This window comes from Ranitomeya imitator, chromosome 8 (genome assembly GCF_032444005.1).
Source record: "Ranitomeya imitator isolate aRanImi1 chromosome 8, aRanImi1.pri, whole genome shotgun sequence".
NCBI lineage: Eukaryota > Metazoa > Chordata > Amphibia > Anura > Dendrobatidae > Ranitomeya > Ranitomeya imitator.
In genome coordinates this window covers 190,600,421-190,622,121 of record NC_091289.1, presented here as the reverse complement: position 1 = coordinate 190,622,121, position 21,701 = coordinate 190,600,421, and the positions used below count along the sequence as shown (strand labels likewise).

Below are 21,701 nucleotides of genomic sequence, written 5' to 3'. Positions count from 1 at the left end.
TATAATACTGCCCCTATGTGCAAGAATATAACTACTATAATACTGCCTCTATGTACAAGAATATAACTACTATAATACTGCTCCTATTGTACAAGAATATAACTACTATAATACTGCTCCTATGTACAAGAATATAACTACTATAATACTGCCCCTACGTACAATAATATAACTACTATAATACTGCTCCTATTGTACAAGAATATAACTACTATAATACTGCTTCTATGTACAAGAATATAACTACTATAATACTGCCCCTACGTACAAGAATATAACTACTATAATAATGCTCCTATGTACAAGAATATGACTACCATAATACTTCCCCTATGTACAAGAATATAACTGCTATAATACTGCTCCTATGTACAAGAATACAACTATTATAATACTGCCCCTATGTACAAGAATATAACTATTATAATACTGCCCCTATGTACAAGAATATAACTACTATAATACTGCTCCTATGCTATGTACAAGAATATAACTACTATAATAATGCCCCAATGTACAAGAGTATGACTACTATAATAATGCCCCTATGTACAAGAATATAACTACCATAATACTTCCCCTAGGTACAAGAATATAACTACTATAATACTGCCTCTATGTACAAGAATATAACTGCTATAATACTGCTCCTATTGTACAAGAATATAACTACTATAATACTGCCCCTATATACAATTATATAACTACTATAATACTGCCCCTATGTGCAAGAATATAACTACTATAATACTGCCTCTATGTACAAGAATATAACTACTATAATACTGCTCCTATTGTACAAGAATATAACTACTATAATACTGCTCCTATGTACAAGAATATAACTACTATAATACTGCCCCTACGTACAAGAATATAACTACTATAATAATGCTCCTACGTACACGAATATAACTACTTTAATACTTCCTCTATGTACAAGAATATAACTGCTATAATACTGCTCCTATGTACAAGAATACAACTATTATAATACTGCCCCTATGTACAAGAATATAGCTATTATAATACTGCCCCTATGTACAAGAATATAACTATTATAATACTGCCCCTATTTACAGGAATATAACTATTATAATACTGCCCCTATATACAAGAATATAACTACTATAATACTGCTCCTATTTACAGGAATATAACTATTATAATACTGCCCCAATATACAAGAACATAACTACTATAATACTGCCCCTATGTACAAGAATATAACTACTATAATACTGCTTCTATGTACAAGAATATAACTACTATAATACTGCCCCTATATACAAGAACATAACTACTATAATACTGCCCCTATGTACAAGAATATAACTACTATAATACTGCTCCTATGTACAAGAATATAACTACTATAATACTGCCCTCTATGTACAAGAATATAACTACTATAATACTGCCCCTATGTACAAGAATATAACTACTATAATACTGCTTCTATGTACAAGAATATAACTACTATAATACTGCTTCTATGTAAAAGAATATAACTACTATAATACTGCCCCTATGTACAAGAATATAACTACTATAATACTACCCCTATGTACAAGAATATAACTACTATAATACTGCCCCCTATGTACAAGAATATAACTACTATAATACTGCTCCTATGTACAAGAATATAACTACTATAATACTGCTCCTATGTACAAGAATATAACGACTATAATACAGCCTCTATGTACAAGAATATAACTACTATAATACTGCCCCCTATGTACAAGAATATAACTACTATATTACTGCCTTCTATGTACAAGAATATAACTACTATAATACTGCCCCTATGTACAAGAATATAACTACTATAATACTGTCTCCTATATACAAGAATATAACTACTATAATACTGCCCTCTATATACAAGAATATAACTACTATAATACTGCCCCTATGTACAAGAATATAACTACTATAATACTGCTTCTATGTACAAGAATATAACTACTATAATACTGCTTCTATGTACAAGAATATAACTACTATAATACTGCCCCTATGTACAAGAATATAACTACTATAATACTACCCCTATGTACAAGAATATAACTACTATATTACTGCCTTCTATGTACAAGAATATAACTACTATAATACTGCCCCTATGTACAAGAATATAACTACTATAATACTGTCTCCTATATACAAGAATATAACTACTATAATACTGCCTTCTATGTACAAGAATACAACTGCTATAATACTGCCTCCTATGTACAAGAATATAACTACTATAATACTGCCCCTATGTACAAGAATATAACTACTATAATACTGCCCCTATGTACAAGAATATAACTACTATAATACTGCCCCTATGTACAAGAATATAACTACTATATTACTGCCTTTTATGTACAAGAATATAACTACTATAATACTGTCTCCTATATACAAGAATATAACTACTATAATACTGTCTCCTATATACAAGAATATAAGTACTATAATACTGCTCCTATGTACAAGAATATAACTAGTATAATACTGCCCCCTATGTACAGGATATGTAACAGTGCGGTACTTTTGACCACAGATTTGTAAAGACTGATGCTTATGTCCGAGCAATGACAGAGAAGAGGATTGTAATAACAGAGTTCGGTACCTTTGCTTATCCAGATCCATGTAAAAATATATTCTCCAGGTTAGTCAGGAACATTGAAAATTCAGAGTTTTGTGGTGTTAAATAATTTTAAACATAAATATTATTATTATTTCTTTGAATCTCCATAGGTTTTTTTCATACTTTAAAGGTTTAGAAATCACAGACAACGCCCTTGTGAATATATACCCCGTGGGGGAGGATTTTTACGCCTGCACAGAAACCAATTACATAACAAAGGTCGATCCGGAGACGCTGGAAACAGTGAAGAAGGTACTTAGGCTACGTTCACATTTGCGTTGTGCGCCGCTGCGTCGGTGACGCAACGCACAACGCAAATAAAAACGCACCAAAACGCACGCAAAAACGCTGCGTTTTGCGACGCATGCATCCTTTTTTGCTGAAATTTGGACACAAGAAAAATGCAACTTGTTGCTTTTTCTGCGCCCGACGCTTGCGGCAAAAAAAACGCATGCGGCGCACAACGCAGCACAACGCATGTCCATGCGTCCCCCATGTTAAATATAGGGGCGCATGACGCATGCATCGCCCGATGCAAACACGCAAAAAGCTAATGTGAACGTACACTTAGTGGTGAAGTGGGAAAGTGTCGCTATACAGTGGCCAATTACTGGATATTTAGCCGCTTATCTTTATGGGAAAATTGTTGTGAATTCTGTGGCTGAGTTCACTTCTGTGGTCACAAGTGGTATTGCAGTCTCTGGGCTTCCTCCATCAGGTGTTTTGGTGAGCTCGTTGGCTGCCTTGCTATTTAGCTCCACCTGAGTCTGTCTTCCTTGCTCCTTGTCAATGTTCCAGTGTTGGATCTGAGCTACTGCATCTTTCCTTGGGCCTGCTGCTCTGCTAGATAAGTGCTTCTAGTTTGTTTTCTGTTTTTTCTGTCCAGCTTGCTATTGTCTTTTGCTGGAAGCTCTGAGAAGCAGAGGGGTGCACCGCCGTGCTGTTAGTTCGGCACGGTGGGTCTTTTTGCCCCTTTGCGTGGTTTTCGTTTTAGGGTTTTTTGTAGACTGCATAGTTCTCTTTGCTATCCTCGCTCTGTCTAGAATATCGGGCCTCACTTTGCTGAATCTATTTCATTCCTACGTTTGTCTTTTCATCTTGCTAACAGTCATTATATGTGGGGGGCTGCCTATTCCTTTGGGGTATTTCTCTGAGGTAAGTCAGGCTTGTATTTCTATCTTCAGGCTAGTCAGCTCCTCAGGCAGTGCCGAGTTGCATAGGTAGTTGTTAGGCGCAATCCACTGCTGCTTATAGTTGTGTGAGGATAGATCAGGTACTGCAGTCTACAGAGATTCCACGTCTCAGAGCTCGTCCTATTGTTTTTGGTTATTGCCAGATCTCTGTATGTGCGCTGATTACTGCACGCTGTGTTGCCTGATTGCCAGCCATAACAGTACAAGGAGCCACACCAATGATTCCCAATAGAGGGAAAAAAGAAATCCTGACATCATTTTTTTTTCTTAGCTCTGTCTTCAGTCTTTTTTTTCCCCTAGACATTAGAGTGCTTCAGGACACAGCTGTGGACATGGATATTCAGGCTCTGTGCTCCTCAATGGATAATCTCGTTGTAAATGTACAAAAGATTCAAGATACTATTGATCAGAAATCGATGCTAGAACCAAGAATTCCGATTCCTGATTTGTTTTTTGGTGACAGAACTAAGTTCCTGAGCTTCAGAAATAATTGTAAGCTATTTTTGGCCTTGAAACCTCATTCTTCTGGTAATCCTATTCAACAGGTTTTGATTATTATTTCTTTTTTGCGCGGCGACCCACAGGACTGGGCGTTTTCTCTTGCACCAGGAGATTCTGCATTGAGTAATGTTGATGCATTTTTCCTGGCGCTCGGATTGCTTTACGATGAGCCTAATTCAGTGGATCAGGCTGAGAAAAATCTGCTGGCTTTATGCCAGGGTCAGGATGATGTAGAAGTATATTGTCAGAAATTTAGGAAATGGTCAGTACTCACTCTGTGGAATGAATCTGCACTAGCGGCTTTGTTCAGAAAGGGTCTCTCTGAAGCTCTTAAGGATGTAATGGTGGGATTTCCTATGCCTGCTGGTTTGAATGAGTCTATGTCCTTGGCCATTCAGATCGGTCGTCGCTTGCGCGAGCGTAAATCTGTGCACCATCTGGCGGTACTGCCTGAGAGTAAACCTGAGCCTATGCAGTGCGACAGGACTATGACTAAAGTAGAACGGCAAGAACACAGACGTCTGAACAGACTGTGTTTCTATTGTGGTGATTCTACTCATGCTATTTCTAATTGTCCTAAACGCACTAGGCGGTTCGATAGCTCTGCCGTTATTGGTACTGTACAGTCCAAATTCCTTTTGTCCATTACCTTAATGTGCTCTTTGTCATCGTATTCTGTCATGGCGTTTGTGGATTCAGGCGCTGCCCTGAATCTGATGGATTTGGATTATGCTAAACGTTGTGGATTTTTCTTGGAGCCTTTGCGGTGTCCTATTCCGTTGAGAGGAATTGATGCTACACCTTTGGCCAAGAATAAGCCTCAGTACTGGGCCCAGCTGACCATGTGCATGGCTCCTGCACATCAGGAAGTTATTCGCTTTCTGGTACTGCATAATTTGCATGATGTGGTCGTGTTGGGGTTGCCATGGCTACAAACCCATAATCCAGTATTGGATTGGAACTCTATGTCGGTAACCAGCTGGGGTTGTCAGGGAGTACATGGTGATGTTCCATTTTTGTCTATTTCGTCATCCATTCCTTCTGACATCCCAGAGTTCTTGTCGGACTTTCAGGATGTATTTGAAGAGTCCAAGTCTGATGCCCTACCTCCGCATAGGAATTGTGATTGTGCTATCGATTTGATTCCTGGTAGTAAATTCCCTAAGGGTCGTTTATTTAATTTGTCCGTACCTGAACACACCGCTATGCGCAGTTATGTGAAGGAGTCCCTGGAGAAGGGACATATTCGCCCATCGTCGTCACCATTGGGAGCAGGGTTTTTTTTTGTAGCCAAGAAGGATGGTTCGCTAAGACCGTGTATTGATTACCGCCTTCTTAATAAGATCACTGTTAAGTTTCAGTATCCCTTGCCATTGATTTCTGACTTGTTTGCTCGGATTAAGGGGGCTAGTTGGTTTACTAAGATTGATCTTCGTGGTGCGTATAATCTGGTGAGAATCAGGCAGGGAGATGAATGGAAAACGGCATTTAATACGCCCGAGGGTCATTTTGAGTATCTGGTGATGCCGTTCGGACTTGCCAATGCTCCATCTGTTTTTCAGTCTTTTATGCATGACATTTTCCGTGAGTATCTGGATAAATTCTTGATTGTTTACTTGGATGACATTTTGATCTTCTCAGATGATTGGGAGTCTCATGTGAAGCAAGTCAGAATGGTTTTCCAGGTACTGCGTGCTAATTCCTTGTTCGTGAAGGGATCAAAGTGTCTCTTCGGTGTGCAGAAAGTTTCATTTTTGGGGTTCATCTTTTCCCCTTCTACTATCGAGATGGATCCGGTTAAGGTTCAGGCCATCCAGGATTGGACTCAGCCGACATCTCTAAAAAGTCTGCAGAAATTCCTGGGCTTTGCTAATTTTTATCGTCGCTTCATCTGTAATTTTTCTAGCATTGCCAGACCATTGACCGATTTGACCAAGAAGGGTGCTGATTTGGTTAATTGGTCTTCTGCTGCCGTGGAAGCTTTTCAGGAGTTGAAGCGTTGTTTTTGCTGTGCCCCTGTGTTGTGTCAACCTGATGTTTCTCTTCCGTTCCAGGTCGAGGTTGATGCTTCTGAGATTGGTGCAGGGGCGGTTTTGTCACAGAGAGGTTCTGGTTGCTCAGTGTTCAAACCATGTGCTTTCTTTTCCAGGAAATTTTCTGCTGCTGAGCGTAATTATGATGTGGGCAACCGAGAGTTGCTGGCCATGAAGTGGGCATTCGAGGAGTGGCGTCATTGGCTTGAGGGTGCTAAGCATCGCGTGGTGGTATTGACTGATCATAAGAACTTGACTTATCTCGAGTCTGCCAAGCGCTTGAATCCTAGACAGGCCCGTTGGTCGTTATTTTTTGCTCGTTTTGATTTTGTGATTTCATACCTTCCGGGCTCTAAAAATGTGAAGGCGGATGCTCTGTCTAGGAGTTTTGTGCCCGACTCTCCGGGGTTATCTGAGCCGGCGAGTATCCTCAAGGAAGGAGTCATTGTGTCTGCCATCTCCCCTGATTTGCGGAGAGTGTTGCAGAAATTTCAGGCTAATAAACCTGATCGTTGTCCGGCCGTGAAACTGTTCGTCCCTGATAGGTGGACTAGTAAAGTTATCTCTGAACTTCATTGTTCGGTGCTGGCCGGTCATCCAGGAATCTTTGGTACCAGGGAGTTGGTTGCTAGATCCTTCTGGTGGCCATCTCTGTCACGGGATGTGCGTGCTTTTGTGCAGTCCTGTGGAATTTGTGCTAGGGCTAAGCCCTGCTGTTCACGTGCCAGTGGGTTGCTTTTGCCCTTGCCGGTCCCGAAGAGGCCTTGGACACATATTTCGATGGATTTCATTTCTGACCTTCCCGTTTCTCAAAAAATGTCGGTCATTTGGGTGGTCTGTGATCGCTTTTCTAAAATGGTCCATCTGGTGCCCTTGGTTAAATTGCCTTCCTCCTCTGATTTGGTGCCTTTGTTCTTCCAGCATGTGGTTCGTTTACATGGCATTCCTGAGAATATTGTTTCTGACAGAGGTTCCCAGTTTGTCTCGAGGTTCTGGCGAGCCTTTTGTGGTAGGATGGGCATTGACCTATCTTTCTCCTCGGCCTTCCATCCTCAGACTAATGGCCAGACCGAACGAACCAATCAGACCTTGGAAACATATCTGAGATGTTTTGTTTCCGCTGACCAGGATGATTGGGTGTCATTTTTGCCGTTGGCTGAGTTCGCCCTTAATAATCGGGCCAGCTCGGCTACCTTGGTCTCTCCATTTTTCTGCAATTCTGGGTTCCATCCTCGTTTCTCTTCAGGACAGGTTGAGTCTTCGGACTGTCCTGGTGTGGATTCTGTGGTGGACAGGTTGCAGCAGATCTGGACTCAGGTAGTGGACAATTTGACCTTGTCCCAGGAGAAGGCTCAGCTTTTCGCTAATCGCAGACGCCGTGTGGGACCCCGACTTCGTGTTGGGGATTTGGTTTGGTTATCTTCTCGTCATATTCCTATGAAGGTTTCCTCTCCTAAATTTAAACCTCGTTTTATTGGTCCGTATAGGATTTCTGAGATTCTCAATCCGGTGTCTTTTCGTCTGACCCTCCCAGACTCCTTTTCCATACATAATGTATTCCATAGGTCGTTGTTGAGGAGATACGTGGCACCTATGGTTCCATCTGTGGAGCCTCCTGCCCCTGTTTTGGTGGAGGGGGAATTGGAGTATATTGTGGAGAAGATTTTGGATTCTCGTGTCTCTAGATGGAAACTCCAGTATCTGGTCAAATGGAAGGGTTATGCTCAGGAAGATAATTCCTGGGTTTTTGCCTCTGATGTCCATGCCCCAGATCTTGTTCGTGCCTTTCATGTGGCTCATCCTGGTCGGCCTGGGGGTTCTGGTGAGGGTTCGGTGACCCCTCCTCAAGGGGGGGGTACTGTTGTGAATTCTGTGGCTGAGTTCACTTCTGTGGTCACAAGTGGTATTGCAGTCTCTGGGCTTCCTCCATCAGGTGTTTTGGTGAGCTCGTTGGCTGCCTTGCTATTTAGCTCCACCTGAGTCTGTCTTCCTTGCTCCTTGTCAATGTTCCAGTGTTGGATCTGAGCTACTGCATCTTTCCTTGGGCCTGCTGCTCTGCTAGATAAGTGCTTCTAGTTTGTTTTCTGTTTTTTCTGTCCAGCTTGCTATTGTCTTTTGCTGGAAGCTCTGAGAAGCAGAGGGGTGCACCGCCGTGCTGTTAGTTCGGCACGGTGGGTCTTTTTGCCCCTTTGCGTGGTTTTCGTTTTAGGGTTTTTTGTAGACTGCATAGTTCTCTTTGCTATCCTCGCTCTGTCTAGAATATCGGGCCTCACTTTGCTGAATCTATTTCATTCCTACGTTTGTCTTTTCATCTTGCTAACAGTCATTATATGTGGGGGGCTGCCTATTCCTTTGGGGTATTTCTCTGAGGTAAGTCAGGCTTGTATTTCTATCTTCAGGCTAGTCAGCTCCTCAGGCAGTGCCGAGTTGCATAGGTAGTTGTTAGGCGCAATCCACTGCTGCTTATAGTTGTGTGAGGATAGATCAGGTACTGCAGTCTACAGAGATTCCACGTCTCAGAGCTCGTCCTATTGTTTTTGGTTATTGCCAGATCTCTGTATGTGCGCTGATTACTGCACGCTGTGTTGCCTGATTGCCAGCCATAACAGTACAAGGAGCCACACCAATGATTCCCAATAGAGGGAAAAAAGAAATCCTGACATCATTTTTTTTTCTTAGCTCTGTCTTCAGTCTTTTTTTTCCCCTAGACATTAGAGTGCTTCAGGACACAGCTGTGGACATGGATATTCAGGCTCTGTGCTCCTCAATGGATAATCTCGTTGTACATGTACAAAAGATTCAAGATACTATTGATCAGAAATCGATGCTAGAACCAAGAATTCCGATTCCTGATTTGTTTTTTGGTGACAGAACTAAGTTCCTGAGCTTCAGAAATAATTGTAAGCTATTTTTGGCCTTGAAACCTCATTCTTCTGGTAATCCTATTCAACAGGTTTTGATTATTATTTCTTTTTTGCGCGGCGACCCACAGGACTGGGCGTTTTCTCTTGCACCAGGAGATTCTGCATTGAGTAATGTTGATGCATTTTTCCTGGCGCTCGGATTGCTTTACGATGAGCCTAATTCAGTGGATCAGGCTGAGAAAAATCTGCTGGCTTTATGCCAGGGTCAGGATGATGTAGAAGTATATTGTCAGAAATTTAGGAAATGGTCAGTACTCACTCTGTGGAATGAATCTGCACTAGCGGCTTTGTTCAGAAAGGGTCTCTCTGAAGCTCTTAAGGATGTAATGGTGGGATTTCCTATGCCTGCTGGTTTGAATGAGTCTATGTCCTTGGCCATTCAGATTGGTCGTCGCTTGCGCGAGCGTAAATCTGTGCACCATCTGGCGGTACTGCCTGAGAGTAAACCTGAGCCTATGCAGTGCGACAGGACTATGACTAAAGTAGAACGGCAAGAACACAGACGTCTGAACAGACTGTGTTTCTATTGTGGTGATTCTACTCATGCTATTTCTAATTGTCCTAAACGCACTAGGCGGTTCGATAGCTCTGCCGTTATTGGTACTGTACAGTCCAAATTCCTTTTGTCCATTACCTTAATGTGCTCTTTGTCATCGTATTCTGTCATGGCGTTTGTGGATTCAGGCGCTGCCCTGAATCTGATGGATTTGGATTATGCTAAACGTTGTGGATTTTTCTTGGAGCCTTTGCGGTGTCCTATTCCGTTGAGAGGAATTGATGCTACACCTTTGGCCAAGAATAAGCCTCAGTACTGGGCCCAGCTGACCATGTGCATGGCTCCTGCACATCAGGAAGTTATTCGCTTTCTGGTACTGCATAATTTGCATGATGTGGTCGTGTTGGGGTTGCCATGGCTACAAACCCATAATCCAGTATTGGATTGGAACTCTATGTCGGTAACCAGCTGGGGTTGTCAGGGAGTACATGGTGATGTTCCATTTTTGTCTATTTCGTCATCCATTCCTTCTGACATCCCAGAGTTCTTGTCGGACTTTCAGGATGTATTTGAAGAGTCCAAGTCTGATGCCCTACCTCCGCATAGGAATTGTGATTGTGCTATCGATTTGATTCCTGGTAGTAAATTCCCTAAGGGTCGTTTATTTAATTTGTCCGTACCTGAACACACCGCTATGCGCAGTTATGTGAAGGAGTCCCTGGAGAAGGGACATATTCGCCCATCGTCGTCACCATTGGGAGCAGGGGTTTTTTTTGTAGCCAAGAAGGATGGTTCGCTAAGACCGTGTATTGATTACCGCCTTCTTAATAAGATCACTGTTAAGTTTCAGTATCCCTTGCCATTGATTTCTGACTTGTTTGCTCGGATTAAGGGGGCTAGTTGGTTTACTAAGATTGATCTTCGTGGTGCGTATAATCTGGTGAGAATCAGGCAGGGAGATGAATGGAAAACGGCATTTAATACGCCCGAGGGTCATTTTGAGTATCTGGTGATGCCGTTCGGACTTGCCAATGCTCCATCTGTTTTTCAGTCTTTTATGCATGACATTTTCCGTGAGTATCTGGATAAATTCTTGATTGTTTACTTGGATGACATTTTGATCTTCTCAGATGATTGGGAGTCTCATGTGAAGCAAGTCAGAATGGTTTTCCAGGTACTGCGTGCTAATTCCTTGTTCGTGAAGGGATCAAAGTGTCTCTTCGGTGTGCAGAAAGTTTCATTTTTGGGGTTCATCTTTTCCCCTTCTACTATCGAGATGGATCCGGTTAAGGTTCAGGCCATCCAGGATTGGACTCAGCCGACATCTCTAAAAAGTCTGCAGAAATTCCTGGGCTTTGCTAATTTTTATCGTCGCTTCATCTGTAATTTTTCTAGCATTGCCAGACCATTGACCGATTTGACCAAGAAGGGTGCTGATTTGGTTAATTGGTCTTCTGCTGCCGTGGAAGCTTTTCAGGAGTTGAAGCGTCGTTTTTGCTGTGCCCCTGTGTTGTGTCAACCTGATGTTTCTCTTCCGTTCCAGGTCGAGGTTGATGCTTCTGAGATTGGTGCAGGGGCGGTTTTGTCACAGAGAGGTTCTGGTTGCTCAGTGTTCAAACCATGTGCTTTCTTTTCCAGGAAATTTTCTGCTGCTGAGCGTAATTATGATGTGGGCAACCGAGAGTTGCTGGCCATGAAGTGGGCATTCGAGGAGTGGCGTCATTGGCTTGAGGGTGCTAAGCATCGCGTGGTGGTATTGACTGATCATAAGAACTTGACTTATCTCGAGTCTGCCAAGCGCTTGAATCCTAGACAGGCCCGTTGGTCGTTATTTTTTGCTCGTTTTGATTTTGTGATTTCATACCTTCCGGGCTCTAAAAATGTGAAGGCGGATGCTCTGTCTAGGAGTTTTGTGCCCGACTCTCCGGGGTTATCTGAGCCGGCGAGTATCCTCAAGGAAGGAGTCATTGTGTCTGCCATCTCCCCTGATTTGCGGAGAGTGTTGCAGAAATTTCAGGCTAATAAACCTGATCGTTGTCCGGCCGAGAAACTGTTCGTCCCTGATAGGTGGACTAGTAAAGTTATCTCTGAACTTCATTGTTCGGTGCTGGCCGGTCATCCAGGAATCTTTGGTACCAGGGAGTTGGTTGCTAGATCCTTCTGGTGGCCATCTCTGTCACGGGATGTGCGTGCTTTTGTGCAGTCCTGTGGAATTTGTGCTAGGGCTAAGCCCTGCTGTTCACGTGCCAGTGGGTTGCTTTTGCCCTTGCCGGTCCCGAAGAGGCCTTGGACACATATTTCGATGGATTTCATTTCTGACCTTCCCGTTTCTCAAAAAATGTCGGTCATTTGGGTGGTCTGTGATCGCTTTTCTAAAATGGTCCATCTGGTGCCCTTGGTTAAATTGCCTTCCTCCTCTGATTTGGTGCCTTTGTTCTTCCAGCATGTGGTTCGTTTACATGGCATTCCTGAGAATATTGTTTCTGACAGAGGTTCCCAGTTTGTCTCGAGGTTCTGGCGAGCCTTTTGTGGTAGGATGGGCATTGACCTATCTTTCTCCTCGGCCTTCCATCCTCAGACTAATGGCCAGACCGAACGAACCAATCAGACCTTGGAAACATATCTGAGATGTTTTGTTTCCGCTGACCAGGATGATTGGGTGTCATTTTTGCCGTTGGCTGAGTTCGCCCTTAATAATCGGGCCAGCTCGGCTACCTTGGTCTCTCCATTTTTCTGCAATTCTGGGTTCCATCCTCGTTTCTCTTCAGGACAGGTTGAGTCTTCGGACTGTCCTGGTGTGGATTCTGTGGTGGACAGGTTGCAGCAGATCTGGACTCAGGTAGTGGACAATTTGACCTTGTCCCAGGAGAAGGCTCAGCTTTTCGCTAATCGCAGACGCCGTGTGGGACCCCGACTTCGTGTTGGGGATTTGGTTTGGTTATCTTCTCGTCATATTCCTATGAAGGTTTCCTCTCCTAAATTTAAACCTCGTTTTATTGGTCCGTATAGGATTTCTGAGATTCTCAATCCGGTGTCTTTTCGTCTGACCCTCCCAGACTCCTTTTCCATACATAATGTATTCCATAGGTCGTTGTTGAGGAGATACGTGGCACCTATGGTTCCATCTGTGGAGCCTCCTGCCCCTGTTTTGGTGGAGGGGGAATTGGAGTATATTGTGGAGAAGATTTTGGATTCTCGTGTCTCTAGACGGAAACTCCAGTATCTGGTCAAATGGAAGGGTTATGCTCAGGAAGATAATTCCTGGGTTTTTGCCTCTGATGTCCATGCCCCAGATCTTGTTTGTGCCTTTCATGTGGCTCATCCTGGTCGGCCTGGGGGTTCTGGTGAGGGTTCGGTGACCCCTCCTCAAGGGGGGGGTACTGTTGTGAATTCTGTGGCTGAGTTCACTTCTGTGGTCACAAGTGGTATTGCAGTCTCTGGGCTTCCTCCATCAGGTGTTTTGGTGAGCTCGTTGGCTGCCTTGCTATTTAGCTCCACCTGAGTCTGTCTTCCTTGCTCCTTGTCAATGTTCCAGTGTTGGATCTGAGCTACTGCATCTTTCCTTGGGCCTGCTGCTCTGCTAGATAAGTGCTTCTAGTTTGTTTTCTGTTTTTTCTGTCCAGCTTGCTATTGTCTTTTGCTGGAAGCTCTGAGAAGCAGAGGGGTGCACCGCCGTGCTGTTAGTTCGGCACGGTGGGTCTTTTTGCCCCTTTGCGTGGTTTTCGTTTTAGGGTTTTTTGTAGACTGCATAGTTCTCTTTGCTATCCTCGCTCTGTCTAGAATATCGGGCCTCACTTTGCTGAATCTATTTCATTCCTACGTTTGTCTTTTCATCTTGCTAACAGTCATTATATGTGGGGGGCTGCCTATTCCTTTGGGGTATTTCTCTGAGGTAAGTCAGGCTTGTATTTCTATCTTCAGGCTAGTCAGCTCCTCAGGCAGTGCCGAGTTGCATAGGTAGTTGTTAGGCGCAATCCACTGCTGCTTATAGTTGTGTGAGGATAGATCAGGTACTGCAGTCTACAGAGATTCCACGTCTCAGAGCTCGTCCTATTGTTTTTGGTTATTGCCAGATCTCTGTATGTGCGCTGATTACTGCACGCTGTGTTGCCTGATTGCCAGCCATAACAGAAAATATGACAATATAGATTGAGTTCTCAGTCAGGTTTTCTGTATAAGCAGAAGATTATTGGAGGAATTGGTGATAAAGGAATGAATGTATATGGACCACTTTTCGGTGGAGGTTCTCCATGTGTCCGGTTAGGACATGTAGACATTGTAAAGAGGCTCCTGCTCGAAAAGAATACATTTAAGCATCTTTACAAGAAGTTATGGTTAAAAATCTACTACCGTTTTGAGTATACAGCTCCTATACAGACCAATGTGTCTGCATGGTTACAGACTATATTCCCTATGTGGTCGGTTCCCGCATTCATATAATACTCAGTGCTTTGTGTCCAAACTCAAACCAAAAGAATACGCACCGGATAAAGGTAAAGTACACCTGACTGCGGGATCCGACTACACAGGGTTTGTTTGTAGTCTGTAACTAAGGAAACACATAGATCTATCATTTTTTTTGTCTACAGCTCCTATGTAGAACGCTTTTTATTTTTTTTTATCAATGTCATATACAAAGTAGCTTCATTTTTTATCAGACATGGTGCAGAAAATGACCGGAGACAAAAATATATCAGGAGCGGGATCACAAAATGCAGGACTTCTTTCTCTAGGACTCATGGCTCCTGTTTTCCTGAGTTTCAGGTGGATCTCTGTAAATACATCTCCATCAATGGTGTCACCGCGCACCCGCACATCGAGAACGACGGCACCGTCTACAACATAGGAAACTGCTTCGGGAAGAACTTTTCACTTGCATACAATGTGGTCATGATTCCTCCTCTGCAGGCAGGTGAGTGACTGAGAATGGGCGTAACATGGGCTTTATAAAAGGGCGTAGATCACAGAAACGCCCGAAAATCGGATGCTGAAATAAGGAACTTTCTGGTAATTCTGATAATTTACTGTTACAGACAAAGAAGATCCCATAACAAAGAGCAAAGTGGTTGTCCAGTTCCCTTGTAGTGACAGATTTACCCCGTCCTATGTCCACAGGTAACAAGAACATTTCACATCTGTAATTATGGATAAACAAAAGAACTCACAGCAATATAACAATTATATCACCGCCTGTTTACAAGAATATAACTACTATAATACTGCCCTTTATGTACAAGAATATAACTACTATAATACTGCCTTCTATGTACAAGAATATAACTACTATAATACTGCCCCTATGTACAAGAATATAACTACTATAATACTGCTCCTATGTACAAGAATATAACTACTATAATACTGTCTCCTATGTACAAGAATATAAATACTATAATACTGTCTCCTATATACAAGAATATAACTACTATAATACTGCCTCCTATATACAAGAATATAACTACTATAATACTGCCTTCTATGTACAAGAATATAACTACTATAATACTGCCCCTATGTACAAGAATATAACTACTATAATACTGCACCTATGTACAAGAATATTACTAATATAATACTGCCTGTATGTACAAGAATATAGCTACTATAATACTGCTCCTATCTACAAGAATATAACTACTATAATACTGCTCCTATGTACAAGAATATAACTACTATAATACTGCTCCTATGTACAAGAATATAACTACTATAATACTGCCTCTATATACAAGAATATAACTACTATAATACTGCTCCTATGTACAAGAATATAACTACTATAATACTGCTCCTATGTACAAGAATATAACTACTATAATACTGCCTCTATATACAATAATATAACTGCTATAATACTGCCCCTATGTAAAAGAATATAACTACTATAATACTGCCTCTATATACAAGAATATAACTACTATAATACTGCCCCTATGTACAAGAATATAACTACTATAATACTGCAGCTATGTACAAGAATATAACTACTATAATACTGCAGCTATGTACAAGAATATTACTAATATAATACTGCCTGTATGAACAAGAATATAACTACTATAATACTGCTCCTATGTACAAGAATATAACTGCTATAATACTGCCAGTTATGAACAGGTGATTCAGAACCACAATGGACCTAGTGGTTAAGAGCACACAAAGTGACCTGATAGTTACTAACATAGGACGACCTCTGAGACGTGGGAACTCTGCTGACCGCAATCCCTAATCCTATCACACCACACTAAAGGTAGCCGTGGAGCGCTCCTGACCAATCCTAGGCGCCTCGGGCACAGCCTGAGAAACTAGCTAGCCCTGAAGATAGAAGAATAAGCCTACCTTGCCTCAGAGAAATTCCCCAAAGGAAAAGGCAGTCCCCCACATATAATGACTGTGAGTAAAGATGAAAATACAAACACAGAGATGAAATAGATTTTAGCAAAGTGAGGCCCGACTTACTGAATAGACCGAGGATAGGAAAGATAGCTTTGCGGTCAGCACAAAAACCTACAAACAACCACGCAGAGGGGGCAAAAAGACCCTCCCCACCGACTAACGGTACGGAGGTGCTCCCTCTGCGTCTCAGAGCTTCCAGCAAGCAAGAAAAACCAATATAGCAAGCTGGACAGAAAATATAGCAAACAAAAGTAACACAAGCAAAACTTAGCTTATGCAGGGCAGACAGGCCACAAGAACGATCCAGGAGAAAGCAAGACCAATACTGGAACATTGACTGGAGGCCAGGAACAAAGAACTAGGTGGAGTTAAATAGAGCAGCACCTAACGACTTAACCTCGTCACCTGAGGAAGGAAACTCAGAAGCCGCAGCCCCACTCACATCCACCAGAGGAAGCTCATAGACAGAACCAGCCGAAGTACCACTCATGACCACAGGAGGGAGCTTGACCACAGAATTCACAACAGTACCCCCCCTTGAGGAGGGGTCACCGAACCCTCACCAGAGCCCCCAGGCCGACCAGGATGAGCCACATGAAAGGCACGAACAAGATCGGCAGCATGAACATCAGAGGCAAAGACCCAGGAATTATCTTCCTGACCATAACCCTTCCACTTAACCAGGTACTGGAGTTTCCGTCTCGAAATACGAGAATCCAAAATCTTCTTCACTATATACTCCAACTCCCCCTCAACCAAAACCAGGGCAGGAGGATCAACGGATGGAACCACAGGTGCCACGTATCTCCGCAACAATGACCTATGGAATACGTTATGGATGGAAAAAGAAGCTGGAAGGGTCAAACGAAAAGACACAGGATTAAGAACCTCAGAAATCCTATACGGACCAATGAAACGAGGCTTAAACTTAGGAGAGGAAACTTTCATAGGAATATAACGAGATGACAACCAAACCAAATCCCCAACACGAAGTCGGGGACCCACACAGCGCCTGCGGTTAGCGAAACGTTGAGCCTTCTCCTGAGACAATGTCAAATTGTCCACCACATGAGTCCAACTCTGCTGCAACCTATCCACCACAGTATCCACACCAGGACAGTCAGAAGACTCAACCTGCCCTGACGAGAAACGAGGATGGAAACCAGAATTGCAGAAAAACGGCGAAACCAAAGTAGCCGAGCTGGCCCGATTATTAAGGGCGAACTCAGCCAAAGGCAAAAAGGACACCCAATCATCCTGATCAGCAGAAACAAAGCATCTCAGATATGTTTCCAAGGTCTGATTGGTTCGTTCAGTCTGGCCATTTGTCTGAGGATGGAAAGCCGAGGAAAAAGACAAATCAATGCCCATCCTAGCACAAAAGGCTCGCCAAAACCTCGAAACAAACTGGGAACCTCTGTCAGAAACGATGTTCTCCGGAATGCCATGTAAACGAACCACATGGTGGAAGAAGAATGGCACCAAATCAGAGGAGGAAGGCAATTTAGACAAGGGTACCAAATGGACCATCTTAGAGAAGCGATCACAAACAACCCAAATGACCGACATTTTTTGAGAGACGGGGAGATCCGAAATAAAATCCATAGAGATATGCGTCCAGCGCCTCTTCGGGACTGGCAAGGGCAAAAGCAACCCACTGGCACGAGAACAGCAGGGCTTAGCCCGAGCACAAATCCCACAGGACTGCACAAACGAACGCACATCCCGCGACAGAGACGGCCACCAAAAGGATCTAGCCACCAAATCTCTCGTACCAAAGATTCCAGGATGACCAGCCAACACCGAACAATGAACCTCAGAGATAACTCTACTAGTCCATTTATCAGGGACAAACAGTTTCTCCGCTGGGCAACGGTCAGGTCTATTAGCCTGAAATTTTTGCAGCACCCGCCGCAAATCAGGGGAGATGGCAGACAAAATTACCCCCTCTTTGAGAATACCCGCCGGCTCAGACAAACCCGGAGAGTCGGGCACAAAACTCCTAGACAGGGCATCCGCCTTCACATTTTTAGAGCCCGGAAGGTACGAAACCACAAAGTCAAAACGGGAGAAAAACAGCGACCAACGAGCCTGTCTAGGATTCAACTGTTTGGCAGACTCGAGATAAGTCAAGTTCTTGTGATCAGTCAAGACCACCACGCGATGCTTAGCTCCTTCAAGCCAATGACGCCACTCCTCGAATGCCCACTTCATGGCCAGCAACTCTCGATTGCCAACATCATAATTACGCTCAGCAGGTGAAAACCTCCTGGAAAAGAAGGCGCATGGTTTCATCACCGAGCCATCAGAACTTCTTTGCGACAAAACAGCCCCTGCTCCAATCTCAGAAGCATCAACCTCGACCTGGAACGGGAGCGAAACATCTGGTTGGCACAACACAGGGGCAGAAGAAAAACGACACTTCAACTCTTGAAAAGCTTCCACAGCAGCAGAAGACCAATTGACCACATCAGCACCCTTCTTGGTTAAATCAGTCAACGGTTTAGCAATACTAGAAAAATTATTGATGAAGCGACGATAAAAATTAGCAAAGCCCAGGAACTTTTGCAGACTCTTCAGAGATGTCGGCTGAGTCCAATCATAAATGGCCTGAACTTTAACAGGGTCCATCTCGATAGTAGAAGGTGAAAAAATGAAACCCAAAAATGAAACCTTCTGAACACCAAAGAGACACTTTGACCCCTTCACAAACAAAGAATTCGCACGCAGGACCTGGAACACCATTCTGACCTGCTTCACGTGAGACTCCCAATCATCCGAGAAGACCAAAATATCATCCAAGTATACAATCAGGAATTTATCCAGGTACTCTCGGAAGATGTCATGCATAAAGGACTGAAACACAGATGGAGCATTGGAAAGCCCGAATGGCATAACCAGGTACTCAAAATGGCCCTCGGGCGTATTAAATGCTGTTTTCCATTCATCGCCCTGTTTAATACGCACAAGATTATACGCACCACGAAGATCTATCTTGGTGAACCAACTAGCCCCCTTAATCCGAGCAAACAAATCAGACAGCAGCGGCAAGGGGTACTGAAATTTGACCGTGATTTTATTTAGAAGGCGGTAATCAATACAAGGTCTCAGCGAACCATCCTTCTTGGCCACAAAAAAGAACCCTGCTCCCAATGGCGACGACGACGGGCGAATATGACCCTTCTCCAAGGATTCCTTTACGTAACTCCGCATAGCGGCGTGCTCAGGCACAGACAAATTAAACAGTCGACCTTTAGGAAACTTACTACCAGGAATCAAATCGATAGCACAATCACAATCCCTATGCGGAGGTAGGGCACTGGACTTGGGCTCATCAAATACATCCCGGTAATCCGACAAGAACTCTGGGACCTCAGAAGGGGTGGATGATGAAATAGACAGAAATGGAACATCACCATGTACCCCCTGACAACCCCAGCTGGACACAGACATTGATTTCCAATCCAATACTGGGTTATGGACTTGTAGCCATGGCAACCCCAACACGACCACATCATGCAGATTATGCAACACCAAAAAGCAAATATCCTCCTGATGCGCAGGAGCCATGCACATGGTCAGCTGGGTCCAGTACTGAGGCTTATTCTTGGCCAAAGGCGTAGCATCAATTCCTCTCAATGGAATAGGATACTGCAAGGGCTCCAAGAAAAACCCACAACGCCTAGCATACTCCAAGTCCATCAAATTCAGGGCAGCGCCTGAATCCACAAATGCCATGACAGAATAGGATGACAAAGAGCAGATCAAAGTAACAGACAAAAGAAATTTAGACTGTACCGTACCAATGGTGTCAGACCTAGCGAACCGCTTAGTGCGCTTAGGACAATCGGAGATAGCATGAGTGGAATCACCACAGTAAAAACACAGCCCATTCTGACGTCTGTGTTCTTGCCGTTCAGCTCTGGTCAAAGTCCTATCGCACTGCATAGGCTCAGGTCCATGCTCAGATAATACCGCCAAATGGTGCACAGTTTTACGCTCACGCAAGCGTCGACCGATCTGAATGGCCAAAGACATAGACTCATTCAGACCAGCAGGCATAGGAAATCCCACCATGACATCCTTAAGGGCTTCAGAGAGACCTTTTCTGAAAATTGCTGCCAGCGCACATTCATTCCATTGAGTGAGCACAGACCACTTCCTAAACTTCTGACAATATATCTCTACCTCATCCTGACCCTGACACAGAGCCAGCAAATTTTTCTCTGCCTGATCCACTGAATTAGGTTCATCATACAGCAATCCGAGCGCCAGAAAAAACGCATCAATATTACATAATGCAGGATCTCCTGGCGCAAGGGAAAATGCCCAGTTTTGAGGGTCGCCACGTAATAAAGAAATAATGATCTTAACTTGTTGAACTGGGTCACCAGAGGAGCGGGGTTTCAAAGCCAGAAACAGTTTACAATTATTCTTAAAACTCAGAAACTTAGCTCTATCTCCAGAAAACAAATCAGGAATAGGAATTCTTGGTTCTAACATAGAATTCTGAACCACAAAGTCTTGAATATTTTGCACTCTTGCAGTGAGATGATCCATACAAGAAGACAGACCTTTAATGTCCATCACTACACCTGTGTCCTGAACCACCCAAATGTCTAGGGGAAAAGAAAGACAAAACACAGTACAGAGAAAAAAAAATGGTCTCAGAACTTCTCTTTTCCCTCTATTGAGAAGCATTAGTACTTTGGGCCTCCAGTACAGTTATGAACAGGTGATTCAGAACCACAATGGACCTAGTGGTTAAGAGCACACAAAGTGACCTGATAGTTACTAACATAGGACGAGCTCTGAGATGTGGGAACTCTGCTGACCGCAATCCCTAATCCTATCACACCACACTAAAGGTAGCCGTGGAGCGCTCCTGACCAATCCTAGGCGCCTCGGGCACAGCCTGAGAAACTAGCTAGCCCTGAAGATAGAAGAATAAGCCTACCTTGCCTCAGAGAAATTCCCCAAAGGAAAAGGCAGCCCCCCACATATAATGACTGTGAGTAAAGATGAAAATACAAACACAGAGATGAAATAGATTTTAGCAAAGTGAGGCCCGACTTACTGAATAGACCGAGGATAGGAAAGATAGCTTTGCGGTCAGCACAAAAACCTACAAACAACCACACAGAGGGGGCAAAAAGACCCTCCGCACCGACTAACGGTACGGAGGTGCTCCCTTTGCGTCTCAGAGCTTCCAGCAAGCAAGAAAAACCAATATAGCAAGCTGGACAGGAAATATAGCAAACAAAAGTAACACAAGCAAAACTTAGCTTATGCAGGGCAGACAGGCCACAAGAACGATCCAGGAGAAAGCAAGACCAATACTGGAACATTGACTGGAGGCCAGGAACAAAGAACTAGGTGGAGTTAAACAGAGCAGCACCTAACGACTTAACCTCGTCACCTGAGGAAGGAAACTCAGAAGGCGCAGCCCCACTCACATCCACCAGAGGAAGCTCATAGACAGAACCAGCCGAAGTACCACTCATGACC

General features: G+C 43.5%; 1 protein-coding gene across 1 annotated transcript in view; it reads left to right on the top strand.

Moving 5' to 3' along the window:
• Positions 1-21,701, top strand: part of RPE65 (retinoid isomerohydrolase RPE65) — a 43,945-nt gene that overhangs the window by 1,931 nt on the left and 20,313 nt on the right. Inside the window, exons 4-7 of the mRNA XM_069738246.1 lie at positions 2,564-2,671; positions 2,761-2,902; positions 14,562-14,709; positions 14,831-14,912. Of these exons, the coding sequence (XP_069594347.1) occupies positions 2,564-2,671; positions 2,761-2,902; positions 14,562-14,709; positions 14,831-14,912 (480 nt within the window). The remainder of the gene's footprint in view (positions 1-2,563; positions 2,672-2,760; positions 2,903-14,561; positions 14,710-14,830; positions 14,913-21,701) is intronic.